Here is a 17,948-nt window from a genome sequence, read left to right on the forward strand (position 1 = left end):
CTTCCCTAATTCGTGAACTGCCGCTCGCTGCTGCTCAAAGGCCTAGAGAGCACAAACAGAGTCGATGGGGCGCTGCACAAACGTCATCTCCTTCTTTGTACAGCGTTTCCCTCTGAAACTACTCGAGAGAAACACATTAGAAGCGCTTTATCTACATAAGATAGAGTAAGATACTCCCGTATGGACGGACAAGGGCGCAACTCCCTTTCAGACAGCTCTGAGCGCCTCATAGTCTTACTAACTATCTGGCAGTTCTCTCACTATTGAACTACAAGGATCCCACTGTAAGTACTAGAGGCAAACGCGCAAAAATTTCTTTGAATTTTTTGACGAACTTCAAGGGTAAAACTACTTCCAATTTCCCCCCCAGTACTCTCTTCCTGCACAACGTCCATGCTACCACTGTGTTAGTAACTGATATTTTTGGAGAATTATAAGCTCAGTGCTCCCGGTTTCGACAGGGATATATATTAAATTATGCATACATTATTTCCTATTGCGTTGTGTTGTGCCTTTGTGCTGGTCTTTAGGCTGCAGCGGCAGAGGTTCCCATTCCCTACCTACCATACTTCGTCTCAAGAGCTCCGTACAAGTAAATATTCTCGTAACCCTTCTTACAGTAGAAACCAAAAGCCTCTCCACTCATTTCTTTTTTTGTATATCTCCCTGTTGTGAGCAACTAATCAAGCACCCTAGGAAAGCGAACGACAAACCAGCAGACAAAATTGCACCGACCGTGCGACAACCACCGCATATCGTTATTTTGCTCTGCTTAATAATGATAGCTACTAGCTTTCTCATTAAACTTAGCACAGCAGGAACACCAGATCATTCACGGGAACTCATTCGCTAATCCTCTTCCCTGTGACGAAGGAAACAGCCTGTCCTGCAGTTACCTTTGTAAAGCAGTGCATTACTGCTCAGGTTTCTATGCCTTTAGATCCTGTGGGGCTATAGATGAGTTTTGGCTTCTTAAAGATTTAATGACGGACGCAAACGGGCAACTGCCTTTACAGGAGCTCATCATAGTTCCAGATGCAAAACTGTTTAATGAATAGCTGATACATTATTTGCCATCTTCATGCTTGCATGCAGAGAAGCGCATGTGCCAAAAGGAAAATCCTCCACCTGTCTACGCTTGCAAGTATTCATGCATCTGGACAAATTTCATTTGGGCATCCTTGTTCTCCCCGCAAGCACACGAGGACTGCACAACGAAATGCTTAAATATACATATTGATGGAAGCGCAGCAGTGTACTGGAACTGCTGCGGCGGCTGCTTCTACTTCCACTGCGGATGTTGTTAGTGATGTAGCAGTGTCTTTAGGGAGAATTCTTGAACCCCTAGCAGCATGCATTTATGCGCACCTATGGCAAATGCTGAAATCGAGACGGCTGCTCCTCCACAAGAAGTACTTCTTGCAGCGATGTGGGAAGGCAGACGGGTCACTAACCAGCAGCTCATGGGGCACTGAATATGCTGACTTTCATGAGGAACTCTCGAGCATTGCTGCTATATACCTAGCTTACTAAAGCTCGAGGTCAATGGGCTAGCCAACTAGCTATCAAGCTAGCAAGCCTATCCAACGAGCAGCTAGCTGCTCTTTGGATTGGGCTCCCGAGTGGCAACTAGCTGCCACTCGGGCATGTGCAAGCCTCACAGCGCCCACAAATGTTGCACCATATGTCTTGATTGATGCTTGCATAAAGCAAACAAGCAAGCGGAAGTACGAAAGACGGGCGAGACGAACATCCAACTGCTGCAATTGAGGTAACTTGCGTCCGACATCCTGCCACAAGATGCAGGGGCCCAGCATTCACTTCTGTTCTATGTTTAGTACTACTGTCATTCAGCTGCAATGGGATGGGAAAAATGCTTATAAGGCCCTAGCGACTAACTGTTGCGTTCCAAGGCGAAGCAAGCAGAAGAACGAACTGATGTGCGGGCTGAAGTAATAGAGGGCACCCAACCATACTTAGCCCCTTAGCACTAAACAACTCCCACACTGCAACCCCACGCGAATCGCTGTCTTACATAGCCAATATGCTGAAAATGGTTGAATGTCGACGACAGCGATGAACGCAGCACTTGAAGAACGAAACTGCAGCAGTATAGTCGTGAGGCGGTAGCTGGCCCGAGACTTGTGAGGACTGTGCATGCAGTTCTGGGCAAATGATGAGTTAAAAAGTATGGTGATGCAAACTAGAGTTGAAAATGGGGCTTATTTGGCAGCTTCAGGTGTCTGTGCAGTGCAAATGGTCGATGCGTGTAGCCGTTGTGCGGTGGGACCCCGTCTTCTCACGATGCTGCCGTTTCTTCCGTTGCTTGAGCTCGAAAAACAAAAACCGTTGCCTTTTTATCATATGAAAATTGAGTTTCACCTTCTAAGATGTATCGGCAGCCTCTGTAATACGGCAACGAGCGTAGGCCGATGGTCAGCGGCTGAAGCGGTGGCGGCTTGCGGCTGCATGGTGTTGTCTATGATTGACGTAGGAGTTAAAACTACTGCGATTCCCTCTGTTTTTAAACATAATTAACATAATAAGAGGGAAATTATTGGACAAAAAAAGGTTTTTGAATAGCAGTTTCCGGTGTACGTACACTGCCGAGACGTGCCTCGATCCACTAGCTGCCGTTCCCAACAGCAACATGTGGGACCTGGGCATCACTTTCTCTTCGCCTGTTCGCCTCCTTCCTTAATTTCTTCTCCTATGCCGGCTTATTTCATTTAGGGGCTCAAACACCCTTTTTAAACTCCTGTTTCTGCGCGGGCATGTATGCTTGGCCTGCTGTAGTACGCACCGTCGTTCGCTGCGGCGGACCTTGGTCGGGCACTTTCTTTGCCTCTTGTATCTCCCTGTTTCCTTCTCTACTCAACAACCTCTTGTCAATCCATCTAACTTCCCTATGATATTTTAATTAGCCCTTAGGAGCAACTTGCAGCTGCATCGGCGCCCGACCGGCCAGCCATGACGCTGTTGACAAGCTGCTGCTGCCTCCTCCGCCATTAATGTGTACATCACGGAGTTGTGCAGCAAATCCAGAAAAAAGTGCTTAAACGAATCTGGAAGCTAGCCCCTCCTGAAGCGCGCAGCGATCGAACTATCCCGGAGCAGCAGCAACAGCAGCAGCAGTAAAAGCAGCAGCGGCAGCAGCAGCAGCTCGAACACCGCAGCTTGCTCCCCTTCATGACCACGCGAATGTGGGGGATCCTAAGGCAGCAGACCGCTGCCTTCTCTCTCCTCGTAGCGCTGCTTGCCTGGGCAAGTGGTACAGCAGCTTCTGCAGCCCCATGGCCGCCCCAAAGGCAGGGAGGCCCCGCTAGTGGACCCTTGGCTTTGTCCAGCCGCATGCAAGACGTTGGTCATCATTCACACGACTCAAGGCTGAAGCAGCAGCAACAGCAGCAACAACAGCAGCAACAACAACCATGGGATGGTCTCACGGACAACGGGGCTCCCATCCAGAATTTCTTGCACGTCACCCAGCTGGAAGGAGAAGGTAACGGTGCTGCTGCAGCTGGGGGAGTAGCAGCAGCACAGGAACCTGCAGCAACAGAGGCAGCAGCTCCAGCGGAAGCTGCAGGAACCGCAGCGCCACCAGTTCCCGCTGCTGCTGCTTCACTGCCGAGTGGTGCATCTTCCGCTGCTGGGAACACAACATCAGACCCTGCAGCAGCAGCAACAGCAGCACCAGCAACAGGAACAGAATCAACTGCACCGACACAAGTGCCGTTGCAGACATCAGCACCACCAGCGCAACCCCCTCCACCACCGCCCGTAGGGGCAGCACCACTAGGAGCGCCTGCAGCAGCAGCAACACCGGCGGAAGCACCAGTGGGAGCACCAGCAGCAGCAGCAGCGCCAGCACCAGTAGCAGCTCCTACAGAAGCAGCACCGGCACCAGCAGCACCAGCAGTAGAACCGGCCGCATCTACGGATGCACCTGGCTGGCGGCAGCCTGTTGTTTTAACTGCAACGCCAGTGCAAACGCCTGCAGAAGCACCAGCCCCGTCTGCTGCTGCAGCAGCCCCTGTCGCGACTGCTACAGCACCAGCAACAACACTAGCAGCAACTGCTTCTCCCGTAGCACCCCCTGTGCTGCCCCCAGTAGCACCACCACTAACAGCAAGTCCGGCTGACGGAGGTGCAGGGGTGGATGACGCTGCAGCAGCAGAAGCAGCAGCAGCACAAGCGGCAGCAGCAGAAGCTGCAGCAGCAGAAGCCGCTGCAGCACAAGCTGCTGCAGCACAAGCTGCAGCAGCAGGAGCAGCAGGCGCAATGGGCACTCCAGGGAAGACGCTGATCCTCAAGCATGTTGCCGCTCACTATGTAGGCCCTGCTGCTGCTTCATCGTTGTCCCCTGCTGCTGCTGCTGCTGCTGCTACTGTTGCTGCTACTGTTGCTGCTACTGCTGCTGTTCCTGTTAGTGCTTCTGCTGCTCCCCCTGCTGCCGCTGCTCTCATTGCTGCTGTCGGTAGTATAGGGAGACAGCGCCATTGCAGAGTGCAGAGCTTTCCTTCTTTAGTTTTATATTGGCATTCAAAGGGTTTACTCCGCTTGCGTTGCTGTTTGTCTTTCTCTAGGGGGCCACTCTGTGTCCCCTCATGTTTGTGTTTTGTTTCGTTTGTTGTTTTTATATTTATTTTATCTGTTTGGTGGATACAATTGCTTGTTGGTGTTTTGTTGTGTTTGTTTGCCTTTTGTTAGTTCGTTGGTTTATTTAGTCATTCATCCTTATACCTGCGCATCTCTTTCTTGATTTATTTATCTGTTTGTTTGTTTGTTTGCTTGCTTGCTCGTTTGTTCTTTTGTTTGTTTTCCGTTTATTTGGTTGTCTTTTATCTGTTTTCTTTGTTTGTGAATTGTGTATTTATTTCTTACTGGATCGTCACCCTATTTATTTTTTTTGCGTTGTTTGTTTGTTTGCGCAGGACTTTGACGTTTGTCTAGACGACTGTTCGTGTTGGCCGGTCTGGACTTTGAGTATTTTGGTGTTTTGTTTCTACGCAGTAATTACATTTATTGCTTTCTATATGACAGCCGCGCTCTACTCGCAGGCAAGCTCCCCCCACTCACCAAACCCTAAACCCTAAACCCTAAACCACCAAACGCACGCAGGATAGATGCAGCCAAATTGAGAGTAGCAAGTGAATAGATTTTGGGGTTTAGGGTCTGGGGTCCCTGAAGATCAGCGACAGAGACAGAAGTGCACGCAATTGAGAGAGGCAAAGCAGTCAGATACCCACGAACAGAGGGACAAGCAAGCGAACAAACAAACAGATACCGAAGCAAGGAGGGGGGGTGCAGTCTATCACATCTTTCCCCTGATGCCTCAGCTGGTGTCTGTAGACCATAGCTTTAGTCCAGCTGCATCTGTCCCTGACCCTGTAGCATCTTTACTCGCTGGGTCTCTATTCATCTGCATAGCTGTATTACTGTATATTTTTGTATCGGTGAGTTGAGGGCGTCTGTCGTTCCACACAAAACGCGTATTTTTGTACAAATGAGCTAAATTTCATTTGAGTTTGCAATAAAACTGCTGGGGTGTATGTACAGGGACTCGTGGCTTCAAACTTTTACCGAGGCGGCGGCAACTGGCTGCTGGTGGCTGGCGGCATTGGGTTGGTAGTAGGGGGCTTGGTCGGTGGTTTGGTGCCTCCTTCTTGCTGGGCAGGGGCCCTGTACCTGGGGGGGGCCCTCATGAGTTTGTTGGTTGCTACAGTTCTTGTGGGGCGACGGGGCGCCTGGCTCGGGGCCCTTGGAGGCCTTGGGAGCGGTGCCGTAATTGGCGTCTTTACATATCCTAGCCTGGGAGTCGCTGGGATCGTCGCCTCCACAATTGTGGGGCTTCTCCTGGGGATCGTTCTCGGCTTCGCTCCCATCTTCAGGGGCCTCAAAATCAATGAAAGATATATCTGCGCTGGTCTGCGCTCCCGCGGTGGCTCCAGGTGAAGATACACCCCAGCCCCCACATGGCAGAGACAGCGAGCAGAAGAGATAAAGAAACACACGGAAACATATATTCATACGGCCTGCCCCCCTGCAGCAGCAAATGCCTGCTGTGTAAAATAACTTCTGCACTCAGTGTATCCTGATGTATGCAGCCCGAGTGTATGTGCACTAAGGACGGTGCTGTGCCCTGCCCTGCCACGACGGGGGGCCCTTCTGCAAGGCCTTTCTTAATAGCTATTTTTCTGTTTGAATGTCTGTGGTGTTTGTCTCTCAGCACGCGTGCTGATGAAGGCAGCAGAAGCTACGAAAGCAGCCACGGAGTCGCCAGCAGCCCCATGAGCTCCCGTCGGTGAGTTGCTCAAATGCTTTGGTTGCATGCAGAGTGGAAGTTGTTCGCAATTCGGTGATAGATAAATTTATCGTGTATATTTGGGTCTATATATATGTAATACATGTGTGCTCGAATATGTGCATATTTGTATATAGATATATCAGTTTTGTATGTATATCTATTGCTGTCTGTATCTACATCTATGCCAATCTATATGAACGCATACTTCTCTATCTTTACCTATATCCATATCTCTACATCTATATCTCTATCTATATCTGTTTCTGTATCTGTGCCTATGTCAATGTCTATATGTATAACTATTTTTATATCTAATATCTACATATCTATATCTGTATCTCTCTATCTAGATATCTACATATCTATGTCTGTATATCTATATCTATATATCGATTTCTACACATCTGTATCTGTATTCTTATATCTACATATCGTTATCTGCAACTTTATCTGCCTCTATACTGATATATATGTATTTATGCATCTATGTATCTGTACCTATGCTTATCTATCTATGTATGTATGTGTATTTTTCCGTATCATTACATAGTGCTTTCATTTTGTGCTTTGGTACGAAGTGAAAAGACGGGAGCAGAAGTTTTTGCCGGCGTTTGAGAGACGAACGCTCGTGTTCAGATGCATGCGCTGCAGTTGCTGCTGCTCCATTTTGGGTGGTGAATAGTGCCTATGCTGCTGCTGCTATTGGTGCTGCTGCTGCTGTTTGCAGGCAAAGGGCAATCCCCAAGCTGACGCACGGCACGCAGCGCTTCTCGCATATGGGCCACACCTCAGAAAATGAGGGCAGCACTCGCAGGAATACCGAGGATGCTTTGAATGGATCTGAAGAAGCAGCTCCTTGATGCAGTAGCAGCAGCAGCAGCAACAGTAACAGCAGCAGCAGTAAAAGCAGCACAATCAGGTGCGGCTGCAGCAGGTAGCTGCTGCACAGCAGCAGCAGCAGACTCTGCTCTTGCTGGAGGACACACGCATTGCTGTACCCCCTAGCAGCTGCGTACGAGTTACAGAAGCTGCTGCGGATGAATGCCTCTTTTAAAGAGTGGAGATGAGTTGGTCAGACACCATATGATGGAGGAGGAGCTGCGCATACACTGCAGCGACTTGCGTTTGTTCATATCAACGCTAGGGGTGCTGACGTATCTCTCTCTGAAACTGCCCCAAATGCGTGGCTGCCTTTGAACGTCTCTGCATGCATCTTCTCAACAGCGAAGCTGCCGTCGTAGAGATATTCAAATAAGGCAAAGGAACGAGCTGTACATACACCTCGTATCCATCAGCTCAAAGGTCAAAGCAGACCAGCATGCTGCTGCCTAACCAGCTGCAAGGCTTTACTGACTATATTTCACCCTAAGACTTATTTCACTGATATTGCTGCTACAATTCTTGCGCGAAGACTTCTGGGGCTACTGCTGCTGTTCTTGCTGATTCTCCATTGCTGCTGCACTGCTGCTGCATCGCTAGTGCTGCTGCTGCATTCTCACGGGTGCAACTTCTGTTACCTAGCAGCGGTTCGCTCAAATAGAAGAGCCATCTACAGCTACGGATAGGCAGCACAAGCAGCGACTGCTGCTGCTGCAGGTGCTGCAGCTGCTGTTGATGATGTGCACATACAGTGCCGGCATCCTGCGAAAGCATGCAGGTGTTCAGGCCTTTGAGTTGAAATATCTGAGCTGAAAAAAGAGAAGAAAATTAAAGCCCTGATTTGAAACGTTAGAAGCAGCAGAAAGTGCCACAGGCATAACTATACCTTCTCGCCGCTTCGAGACAACCTAAAGGGCAGAGGCCTCCTCAAGCCCGCACAAGCACACTGTTATGGATGAATTACATGCAATTACTAAAGCGGGGGCAGCAAGCTGCTGCTTTCTAGCAGCTAGCTGCTGCTTCTCAGCAGCTAGCTGTCGGTTAGTTCTCAGCTAGCTAGCTTTGGGCACGGTTCGCTTAGACGCGGCTGTTGAGAAGGGCTTCTTCTGCATCAGAGCGCCTGGAGGATTCACCGCCTCTAGCTTGAGGGGTGGTTGCTTCGGTGGGGTGTACGTACACTCGGCTGGAGGCGGCTGGGTTGTGCATGTGCTGCAGCGAGTAGTCGTAGTCTGCCAGTCTTGCATACGCAACGGGTACATCTCCTCTTTGAAATTCAAGTTCATCTCTACCAGTCAGTTTGAGGTAAATTTTATGAGAGGCAAATTTGCATATTCCATAGAGAGTGGGTATTGTTTGAAGACAGTAAAGGAGACAGAGAGCGACCTCCATCCCTACAAACGCCCAGACAAACATTTGTCGCCTTCCTAGGTATCGAACGCGGGGGTCTTCAGGATCTCCAGTTGCAAGTAACACCAATAAAGTGCCTCCAAAGCCAACGCAAAAGAAATAAATGGCGCCTTCCATTGTCCTATGAAATATGCCGCAGATTGCCGAGGTGTACTCGGCTCGAGCAGCCCCACATATAACACGTACAGCCAGCATAAGCATACATATCAGCAGCAGCAGAGCCACTTCAGCGGACAGGGAAAAAGCAACAAAATAAAACAACAGAGGAGCCTCCTCAGACATCTCGGGGCAGGTAAACAACAAATATACACCCAGGGCTACCACGGAGGAAGAAACAATCAACTGAAGTGTCCCTATCACCGTCGTCATCCAGTCATCAAAGTCAAGCTCATGAGAAGCTGTAAATGCGTCATTTGAAGGATCTGCTGCTGAATAACTCCGCACCAAACCCGGCGAAGGTGAAGAAACAAACATAGGGCGAATGGGGCCCTGCTTCTCAGTATCTGAAGACCGAGGGGCCCCAAGAGAAGTCTCCGTGCGAAACAGCTTCAAAGGAGGCCCCGAGACCTCCTGGTCGGGGACCTCTGCGTGATATGTGCTTCCGCTGGCCATCGCGGCTGTACAGACAGGGGGCCTGCGAACGGCATGAAACTTTGGCTGCTGTTGCTGCTGCCTCTGCTGCAGCAGACGGACAGCAGCGGCAAAGAGAGCCCGCATGCCGGGCTCAGACAGCTGGGAAGTGCAGCAACTGTGAGAAGAGGGCAGCTTGTGTATGTCAATCGCCCCAGCGTTCTCTAGGGCCGTCTGCTTCGAAGGCTACGAGGAAGGTGCAAATGCCTTTGGCTTCCAAGAAGGGAAAACAGACTGAAAATATGGGACAGAGTGCGCAGGAAGAGCTGCTGAGACAGAGAAGACCAACGCCAACTGCGGCAGCGACTGGCGCCGATGCTCTTCTCAGCCAACAAGAAACATGAATACAGACCACGTCGTCTGGATCTGGACGCGATCACGATTGCAGAATAAACACTTTTAGCCTAAGTTTCATTTTCAATTCAAGAAGATGTGCAAACCACGTACTTCATCTCTTCAAAACCAACGAGGTGCCGCCGCCGCTGCATAGCCACGGCCGACAAACAGGCAGAGGCGGCGGGCAAACTGTGCTGGTTAAAAAAAGCTTTACTGAATCTAAATTTCCACTTATTTAGAAAAAGAAAAGCGAAAGAAGTACTCGTGAATGGCTGGTCAGAATTTGTTTTGGAAGATCGCAGCTGGAGCTTTCAACCAATGCCGCCACCTCCAGTGACAGCAGAATTTTATGCGGGGAAGCAGGTCGATCCTCGATGAATGCACTACATTCAGAAATACAAATGCTGGGATTTGGGCACAAATTCTCTTTTCTACTTCTCTCACGCTGGAATAAAAAGAAGTCCAGCCCCAGTTGTGTCTAAGAGAGGCTCCCACCCGTCTTCTGCCTACCGCAGCACGTCAACGGAGAGGCTTCCTACGAAATCTGCGCCGTGAAAACTGCTGTGTTTCATCTAATTCATTTCAAAATGCATATTTATGCTTATTTGACCAAAAATTATCAAAGAAGTTCAGCAGCTTAACATTAATATGTTGGTGAGTCAACAGCCCCCGCCCACCTCAACCGACGCAAGTCATACAGTTCTGGCTTTGACACCTGGAGAAGGTGTCTATGTATATAAAATAGAGGAATATAGGGGAGCGGCAGGCAGAGATATTCCCTTTTAGCAGAGAAGATATTCAAGTCCAACTGCAGCACAGCAAGAATACTGTCTGGTGTCGCTGGCAGGTCTTTGCAGCGCACAGCCGCAACTTCTACCCTTTTCCAAGTAGCTAGCTAGCTAGCCAGTGGAGTCACTTTAAGCCTGCTAGCAGCAACTGGCTAGCTGCATCCTGCTGACAACCATCGTACAGCCGCAGCTGCTGCAGCTGCAACGAGTCTTCCCTCTACGATTGGATGAACTATGCTGTATGCTGCCTTTTCTAGCTACCAATATGGCATCTCCGCATTCAGGCGTACGGACAGCCTCTCGCTACAGATCAAACATTAAACTCTCTACCTATGAACAGCAAAAAAGGTAAATCAACTGCAGCGCAGCAACAAGGAGTTGCTGCACCCAGAAAGGTTGGCCCAGGAGCAGCGGCAGCTGCAGCAGCATTTGCTGCAAGACACAGCTGCTGCTACTTCAGATAACAGCTTGTGATAGCGAAATAGCAATAATAACAATATTGCGTGCAGCCTAAGGGGCTGTCGCCTATAGATTGTTGCTGCTGCTGTCTTTGCTGCTGCTGCTGAGGACTCCACAAGCAGCAGCCGGACTACTGGCAGCAGCAGCAGCTGCTTCATTCGCTGCGGTATTGGCGGCAGCAGCGGCAACTGCTGCTGCAGTAATATCAACCTTGAACGAAATAACTTGTGCAGCAAGTCCCTCTAGTTTGGCCTGCGTGTTCTCCGCTCCAGTACCGCTGCTACCTGTCTGTAGCTGTTGCTGCTTCTGGCTGTGCTGCAGCTGCTGCTGCTGCTTTTGTTGCTTTTCTACTCTGAATAGAGCAGTACTAGTCATGCGGTTTGTCTCGCGTTCTCCTTTGAGGGGGAAATCCCCCAGCAGCATCAAAGGAGAGTCTGTCTCCAGCCCCCACACCTTCACTTGCAGTTCCTCTTGCCGCAAAAATGCTGCTGCTGCTGCTGCTGCTGACTTGTTTGTAGCAGCAGCTTCTGCTGCAGCGGTGGCTGGTGTCGGCCTTGCCCCATGCGCAGCCCCCTGCGTGCCCTGTGCGGAAGCTCCTGAATATACCTCGTCTGCTTCTGCTGCAGTTCCTGCTGCTTCTGTTGCTGTTGCTGCTGCTGTTGCTGGCTGTCTTTGCATGAGTGTGGGGGCGAAGGAGAACTCTGGAAAGTCCAGCAGCACGAGATCCTCTGACACCACTGGGTCCTCTTCTTCTGCTGCTGCTGCTGGTGCTGCTGCTGTTGCTGCTTCTGTTTCTTGTGCAGGTTCTGCTGCTGCAGCACCAGCCGCAGCGTCAGCGGCAGCACAAAACCCCATGGCGTGCAAAAGGCAACAGACAATGAATGCTGCGGTGTATATACACCTCAGAGATGCTTAACGACTATAGCTGGAGAGGATTCCGTTGCTGCTGCAGCTGGTGCCGTCGTTGCCGCTGCTCGTGTTGCTGCTACTGCGGCTGCTGTTGTTGTTGCTGCTGCTGCAGCACAGGCAGGAAAGCATTCTGTTGCAGCAGTTTCTCCTCAGTTTCAGGAGGTTGGGATGAGGCGAGCACCGGGTTCTGCTGCTGCTACTACTGGAACAGTTGCTGCTGCTGCCGCTTCCCTTGCTGCTGCTGTCGCTGTTGTTGCAGCTACTACTCCCGCTGCCGTTGCTGCTGCTGTTGCTGTTGTTGCAGCTATTACTGCTGTTGCGGTTGCGGCTGCAGTCTCTGCTGCTGTTCGTGCATCAACTTCGGGCTATCTCCCGACTGTTTCCTCTCCTCTCGTTTCTGTAGACTTTACGCCTGAGAAGGCAATATGAAGTCAGCCAGCCTCAGCAGCAACAGCAGCAACAGGAATAGCGAGAACAGCAGCAGCGGCAGCAGCAGCCGCTGCAGCAGAGGCAGCAGCAAGGATTGCCGCTGCAGCGCTTATCCTAGAGCAGAGCAAAAAATTTTATTTAAAGTATTTCAATTAACTTAACAAATACTAAAGAAGAATGCTTTCTATAGGCGCACCAGAGGGGCCCCCATTGGGGGCCCCCCGGGGCTGCGGGTACTCGTGGGGGCCCCCCACCTGAAGCTGAGATTAATAATATAGAGAATTAGAATAATAATATTTCGTTGTTATTTTATTATTATTATTATTGTTGTCCTCATCTGTGTCATTGGCTCGGGCTGCTGCTGCTGCTGCTTTTTCCGCTGCTACGGTTGCTGCTTGTAGTATCTTATGCATGCTGCAGCAGCAGGAAGATTTGCTGCAGCAGGAGGTAGGAAAAAGATGAACAGCAGCAGCAGCAGCAGCAGGAAAGGAATTCGCCTGCGCGACAAACAATAGCAGCCGACAGCGACTGCATAGAGATACTGGTTACCTCTGCTGCTGCAACGCCATAGAAACCTGTTCCAGTTGCTGCTGCTGTTGCTGCTGCTGCTGCTGCTGCTGCCACTGCTGGTGCAGCCTCTCGCGTTGCTGCCGCGTGCTGCTGTTGGCGCTTCTGCAGCTGCTAGTGTTGCAGCTGCTAGTGTTGCAGCTGCTAGTGTTGCAGCTGCTAGTGTTGCAGCTGCTGCTGCAGCGACTGCTGCATGCAGAAAGGCGTTGCGCGTTTAGAGGGGAGTTATATAAACCCACTGTCGGCTGCGGGCATTTTCTTTGTTTCGTCTGACTGGCATCAACAAGACGCATGCGCTGCAGGACCTTTACATCCCTTTATAATCTATTACAAAGCAACTACAATACCTATATTCAAGAAATAAATAAATACATATATATATATATATTATGTTGCCTTATGTTTGACATCGAATAAAACGAATGAATGATAATACTGCATTGAAGGAGGTGCAAACAAAATAACTTCTTTTGCTCCTTCCTCTGCGTAGTGAAGTGTACGTACACCTAAAGAGGCCGTAAAGCCAACAGGCTGCAGCAGGAGTTGCTGCTGCAGCCAGCACTGCTGCGGCGGGACTTGCTGCTGCAGCACTGCTGCAGCAGCAACTCCTGCACCATTGTTTTGCTGTTGCAGCACTGCAGCAACAATTGTTTTGCTGTTGCTGATTTGCATATTTCAAATACAATATTTTCTTCTTTTGGTGAACAACTACTCCCTCAATTCATGCAGTCAATTATGCCCCACAGCAGCAGCAGCAGCAGTAGCAGCAGTAGCAGTAGACGCCTCTGCCTGCTCCTGCTGCTGGTGCTGCTGCATCTGGCTAACGCTGCTGGATTGCTGCTGGCAGTGCAGCGGCAGCAGCAGCAGCTGTAGTCTCTCGTGTCTCCTTGCAACGACAAGGAAGGGCCCCACAAGGTGAAGCTGCCGCAGCGCCTGCTGCTGCACTTCCTCTCCCTGCTGTCTCCCTATAAGCCACGAAGGAGACAGCCGAGAGGGGGCCCCCAGGAGCCCTGGAGCGTTGACAGCTCGGGTGTCTATACACCTCAACCTGCTGCTTCTGAGGGACTCCCCTTCTATAGAATGCATGCACAAGACAGGAGATCCTTCAGCAGCAAAAAAGCAGCACTGCTTATCAACTGCCACACACCCCACAGACAGCAAGCTGCAGCAAGATGGGCGGGGCTGCAGCGTCACCACCGTTGCTGCTGCTGCTGCTGCTGCTGCTGCTGGATGTCTTCGGTTCTTTTGCGAGCAAGAAAGCGAAAGAGCAGCAAATTCAAGCGCCGCATTAGCCGGTGGCGATACACCCCACTGCAGCAGCCAACATGCGCCTGCGGCATTAGTTGCTGCCAACTTTCCTGGTGTTGCTGCAGCAGCAGCAGCTGCTGCTGCTGCTGCTGGGTTCATCCCCCTGTCGTTCAGAGGCTCTATAAAGGAAGCCCCAGCCCTTGCTGCAGCAGTTCGAAGTCTCTGAAAAGACACAGAAGCAGCAAGCGCCTGCTTTTGTTGCTGCTGCTGTTGCTGCTGCTCCTGTTGTTGCTGCAGTTGCTGCTGCGTGCGGTGAAGCACATCGAGGAAGCAAATACAAGGAGGGCTCCTCAGGGTGACGGTGGCGGTCTGTCCATTGAAGTTTAGCTGCAGCACAGGACAAACCCCACCACAACCACCCTCACTTGCTGCTGCTGCCGCTGCTGCTGCTGTTTACTCGTACTGTTTCTGCTGCTGCTGCTCTTGCTGCTGCGCATGCGGCGACTTTTCAGCGTTTAGAGAAGATGCAGCAAAACAATTCAGTCCGCTGCTGCAGATGCTGCTGCAGCTGCTGCTGCTGCCCTTACCTGCTGCAGTTCAAGTGAAAGTTGATCGGTGGCATCATCAGCTGCAACTGTAATAGCTGCTGCTGATGCTTCCGCCGTATCTGTTGTTGTTGCTGCTGCTGCTGCAGCAACCTCCGGTGCTGCAGTCCCTCTTGCTGCTGCAGTTGCTGCTGCTGCCACCTCAGCGATTTCACAGCACGTTAATAAAAATACGCGAAGACAGCTACTACTACTGCTGCTGCTGCTGTTGTTGTTGCTGCTGTTGGTGCTGCTGCTGTTGCTGCTGCTGTTGCTGCTGTTGTTGCAGTTGCTGCAGTGGCATTCAAAATCCAGCAGCAGCAGCAAGTCATCCCAGCTGCAGAGGCCCCGACCGTCAACGACCTCCGAAAGACGTGGAGCTCCCTTCCTGCATCACAAACCCTAAACCCTAAACCCTAAACCCTAAGTACCACAGAACCCCTGTTGTTCGCAAGTCAACATGGTCTTTTCTTTAGCAGCAGCAGCTGGATTATATGCCGCAGCAGCTGGCAGGCACGAGGAGCAGCAGTGTGTTGATGCAGCTGCTGCTTGTGCCTACCTACTGCTGCTGCTGTTGCTGCTGCTGTTGCTGCTGCTGTTGCTGCTGCTGCCTCACCTTGTGGGGCCGAGAAGCTTCATTTCAGCTGCTTCCGGGAGCAGCAGCAGCGAGACAGAGCAATCCGAGAACCCAACAAGCAGCGGGGGGAGCCTTCGTGTCCATATACAACCCTGCTGCTGCTGCTGTTGCTGCTGATCCTGCTGCTGCTGCTGCTTATCACGTGCTGCTGCAACACAGCGAGGCAGCACCCACTGCATGCAAATTGGGTGAGGGGCTCCGTTGGGGCGCGAAGGTAGCAGCGGGATGTACAGCCACTTGCTGCTTAAAGGAAGGCCAGAAGCAGCTGCTGCTGCTTCTGCTGCTGCTGCTGCTGTTTCTGCTTCTGCTGTTGCTGCTGCTGCGGAAGCATCAAGAACCTGATCTTCTGGGCTGCGGCGAACGAATGGCCAGGCAGCAGGGCCATCAAGTGCTTCTGACCTGAAGCCCTGTCCTTGCTGCTGCTGCTGCTGCTGCTGCTGTTGCTGCTGTTGCTGCTGTTGAGGCCGCTGTTCATATGAAGGCATCAGCTGCACTATAATCAAGCGTTTCGCGGTGGCATCCCATGCAGCAACAAGCGTTTCTTGAATAGGGGCCATAGACGGCTGCTGCTCGCCCTGCTGCTGCTGCTGCTGCTGCTGCTGCTGCAGGACAGTCCTTGGTATGTAGCAGCAGCAAGTAATGCGTGCAAGGTCCCCTAGCGGTATCTCTGCTGCAAGTTTTTGCGCACGGAGACTAGACAAATGGAAGAGCTGCAGCATCACTTCCTGCTGCTGCTGCTGCTGTTGCAGCTGCTGCTGCTGCTGCTGCTGCTGCAGCGCATGCATTGTTGCAGTGGGCCGCCGCCCAGCATCAACAGCAACGAGGAGAGCTGAAGTCCCTTCATCTGCAGCAGGGAAGAAGAGACACCCGAATACATGCCACTCCAGCAACTCTTTAATCGGAGCGCCGGCTGCTGCTCCGGCTGCTGTTGCTGCTGCTGCTGCTGGCGCTGGGGCTGTTGTTGCTGCTGCTGCTGTTGCTGCTGCAGCAGGAGGGGTTCTGCTGCAGCGCGAGAAAACAAAAGGGGCCATGCACGGAGCAACGAGTTGGTCAGACTCCAGCAGAATGCATGCGCCATAAGGACCTGTTCCAGTTGCTGCTGCTGTTGCTGGTGCTGCTGCTGCTGCTGGCGCTGCTGCTGCTGTTGCAGCGCATGTGTTGAGGACCACCCGAGAGGCGGGGGCCTCTCCTGCTGTTGCAGCAGCGACGCAATCTCGAACGGCGGCGGGTCTTATTGCTGCTGCATGAAGCCTGCTGCTGGCACTACTACTCCTGCTGCTACTGCTACCGCTGCTGCTGCTGCAGCTGCTGCTCATGTGCTGCCCGTACTGAAGAGCTTCGAGGCGCCGAAGGTTCTCCTCGCGGTTAATGCAGAGCTGTCTGTACACCTCAGCTGTGGCATTCCCTCCTATGGCTGCTTCGGGGAGACAGCAGCTGCATCGGAACGTACTTCTATCGTATTTGCTGCTGCTGCTGCTGCTGCTTCTGCTGCTGCTGCTTCTGTTGCTTTTACCTTCTTGCACGTTATGGAAGGCAGGCGTGCCCTGTTGCAGTGCAGCCCCATGTGGGGCTCCACCAATGGGAACTTCTTCTGAAGCAGCATTTAGCTGTGGTGATGCTGCTGTTGCTGCTTCTGCTGTTGCCCTTGCTGCTGCTGTTGCCGTTGCTGCTGTTGCTGCTGCTGCTGCTGCTGCTGTTGCTGCTGCTGCTGCTGAGGTAGCTGCAGCTCCTGCTGCTGCTGACGCAGGTGGGAGCTGCAAGGGTAGCCGTGCAGCCCCGAAGTCCCGTTGCAGCCGTTGGAGGGCGACCAAAGGTAAGAAGGCAGCAGCAGCAGCGCAGCAGCAGCAGCAGAGTGCAGAGAGGTCTGCTGCAGGCAGCAGATCCAGCAGCAGCAAAAGGACCCCAGCAGGCAGACGGCACAGGGAGCACCGGCTGATGCCGCAGCAGCAAATGCGCCTACTGTCGCTGTTGCCACTGCTGCTGCTGCTGCTGCTGCCGCTGCTGCTGCTGCCGTTGCTGTTGCTGGTAGTCATTAATAAATCGCTATAACTGCAAGACGCAATAAAAACAAAATGAATTTATAAACAACAATAACGCCTTCTTTCTTTTAAAGATCAAAGAGCCGGAGGCAATTGCCAGAACAGCAGCAGAGAGAAGTGGGGCCCCCTGAGGCTTAGTTGGGGGTTGCTGGGTGTTATTAAATAAATAAAAAGATTATTAAAATGTTGAAAAGTATTAATAATATTCTATTTAACTAATTTCAGGTTATTTTCAGGTGTACATGCAGCAGAGTTGAAGCTGCAGCAGGAGGCGTTGCTGCGGTGTATTTGCCGTTAAGACGCAGCTTAGCTATTGAATTCATCTGTAGAATAATAATTAATGATTTTATTTTTTATTTTTAAATTTATTTTCGTTATTTATAGGGCAAAATAAAAAAAATTGTCTTCTCTTTTCTCTACATCTCCAGTGGGTACCTGTACAGACACCCGAAAATACAAATAAAGTTGTGCAGAGAAAGATATTTAAAGGAATAAAATTAATTAATAATGAAATAAATAAACAAAATCAAGCACCGTCAAAGAATATTTCAACAGGTGCACTTCGCGTCTTTCTGCGTTTCACAGATACCTCTTCAGCCCTGTTAGCCCCGTACATATGCAGAATATGCATTCTATGCATTATATATGTATATATACCTGTAAATATATATATATATATATATTCACAGAGGTACACTTGTATATTGTCTCTCTCTCTCTCTCTCTCTC

At 51.0% G+C, this 17,948-nt stretch overlaps 4 protein-coding genes across 4 annotated transcripts; 1 reads left to right on the forward strand and 3 right to left on the reverse strand.

The window, feature by feature from the left end:
• Nucleotides 1-3,201: 3,201 nt before the first annotated feature.
• EAH_00011260 (transmembrane domain-containing protein, putative) lies at nucleotides 3,202-7,167 on the forward strand (the record flags this gene model as incomplete). Its single annotated transcript, XM_013394896.1, has 5 exons — nucleotides 3,202-4,332; nucleotides 4,935-4,994; nucleotides 5,560-5,951; nucleotides 6,230-6,304; nucleotides 7,035-7,167. 5 exons carry the CDS (start codon nucleotides 3,202-3,204, stop codon nucleotides 7,165-7,167), a joined length of 1,791 nt encoding a protein of 596 aa, XP_013250350.1.
• Nucleotides 7,168-8,263: 1,096 nt separating this feature from the next.
• On the reverse strand, nucleotides 8,264-9,205 carry EAH_00011270 (hypothetical protein, conserved; the record flags this gene model as incomplete). The annotated part of the gene is made up of 1 exon (XM_013394897.1): nucleotides 8,264-9,205. One exon carries the CDS (start codon nucleotides 9,203-9,205, stop codon nucleotides 8,264-8,266), a length of 942 nt encoding a protein of 313 aa, XP_013250351.1.
• Nucleotides 9,206-10,872: 1,667 nt separating this feature from the next.
• EAH_00011280 (hypothetical protein, conserved) lies at nucleotides 10,873-11,661 on the reverse strand (the record flags this gene model as incomplete). Its single annotated transcript, XM_013394898.1, has 1 exon — nucleotides 10,873-11,661. One exon carries the CDS (start codon nucleotides 11,659-11,661, stop codon nucleotides 10,873-10,875), a length of 789 nt encoding a protein of 262 aa, XP_013250352.1.
• Nucleotides 11,662-13,440: 1,779 nt separating this feature from the next.
• EAH_00011290 (hypothetical protein) lies at nucleotides 13,441-17,213 on the reverse strand (the record flags this gene model as incomplete). The annotated part of the gene is made up of 3 exons (XM_013394899.1): nucleotides 13,441-14,346; nucleotides 14,547-14,931; nucleotides 15,160-17,213. The coding sequence occupies 3 exons, from the start codon at nucleotides 17,211-17,213 to the stop codon at nucleotides 13,441-13,443; spliced, it is 3,345 nt and encodes a 1,114-aa protein (XP_013250353.1).
• Nucleotides 17,214-17,948: the final 735 nt, after the last annotated feature.

Source organism: Eimeria acervulina, genomic scaffold, assembly GCF_000499425.1.
Source record: "Eimeria acervulina Houghton genomic scaffold, Eah_scaff60, whole genome shotgun sequence".
Classification (NCBI taxonomy): domain Eukaryota; phylum Apicomplexa; class Conoidasida; order Eucoccidiorida; family Eimeriidae; genus Eimeria; species Eimeria acervulina.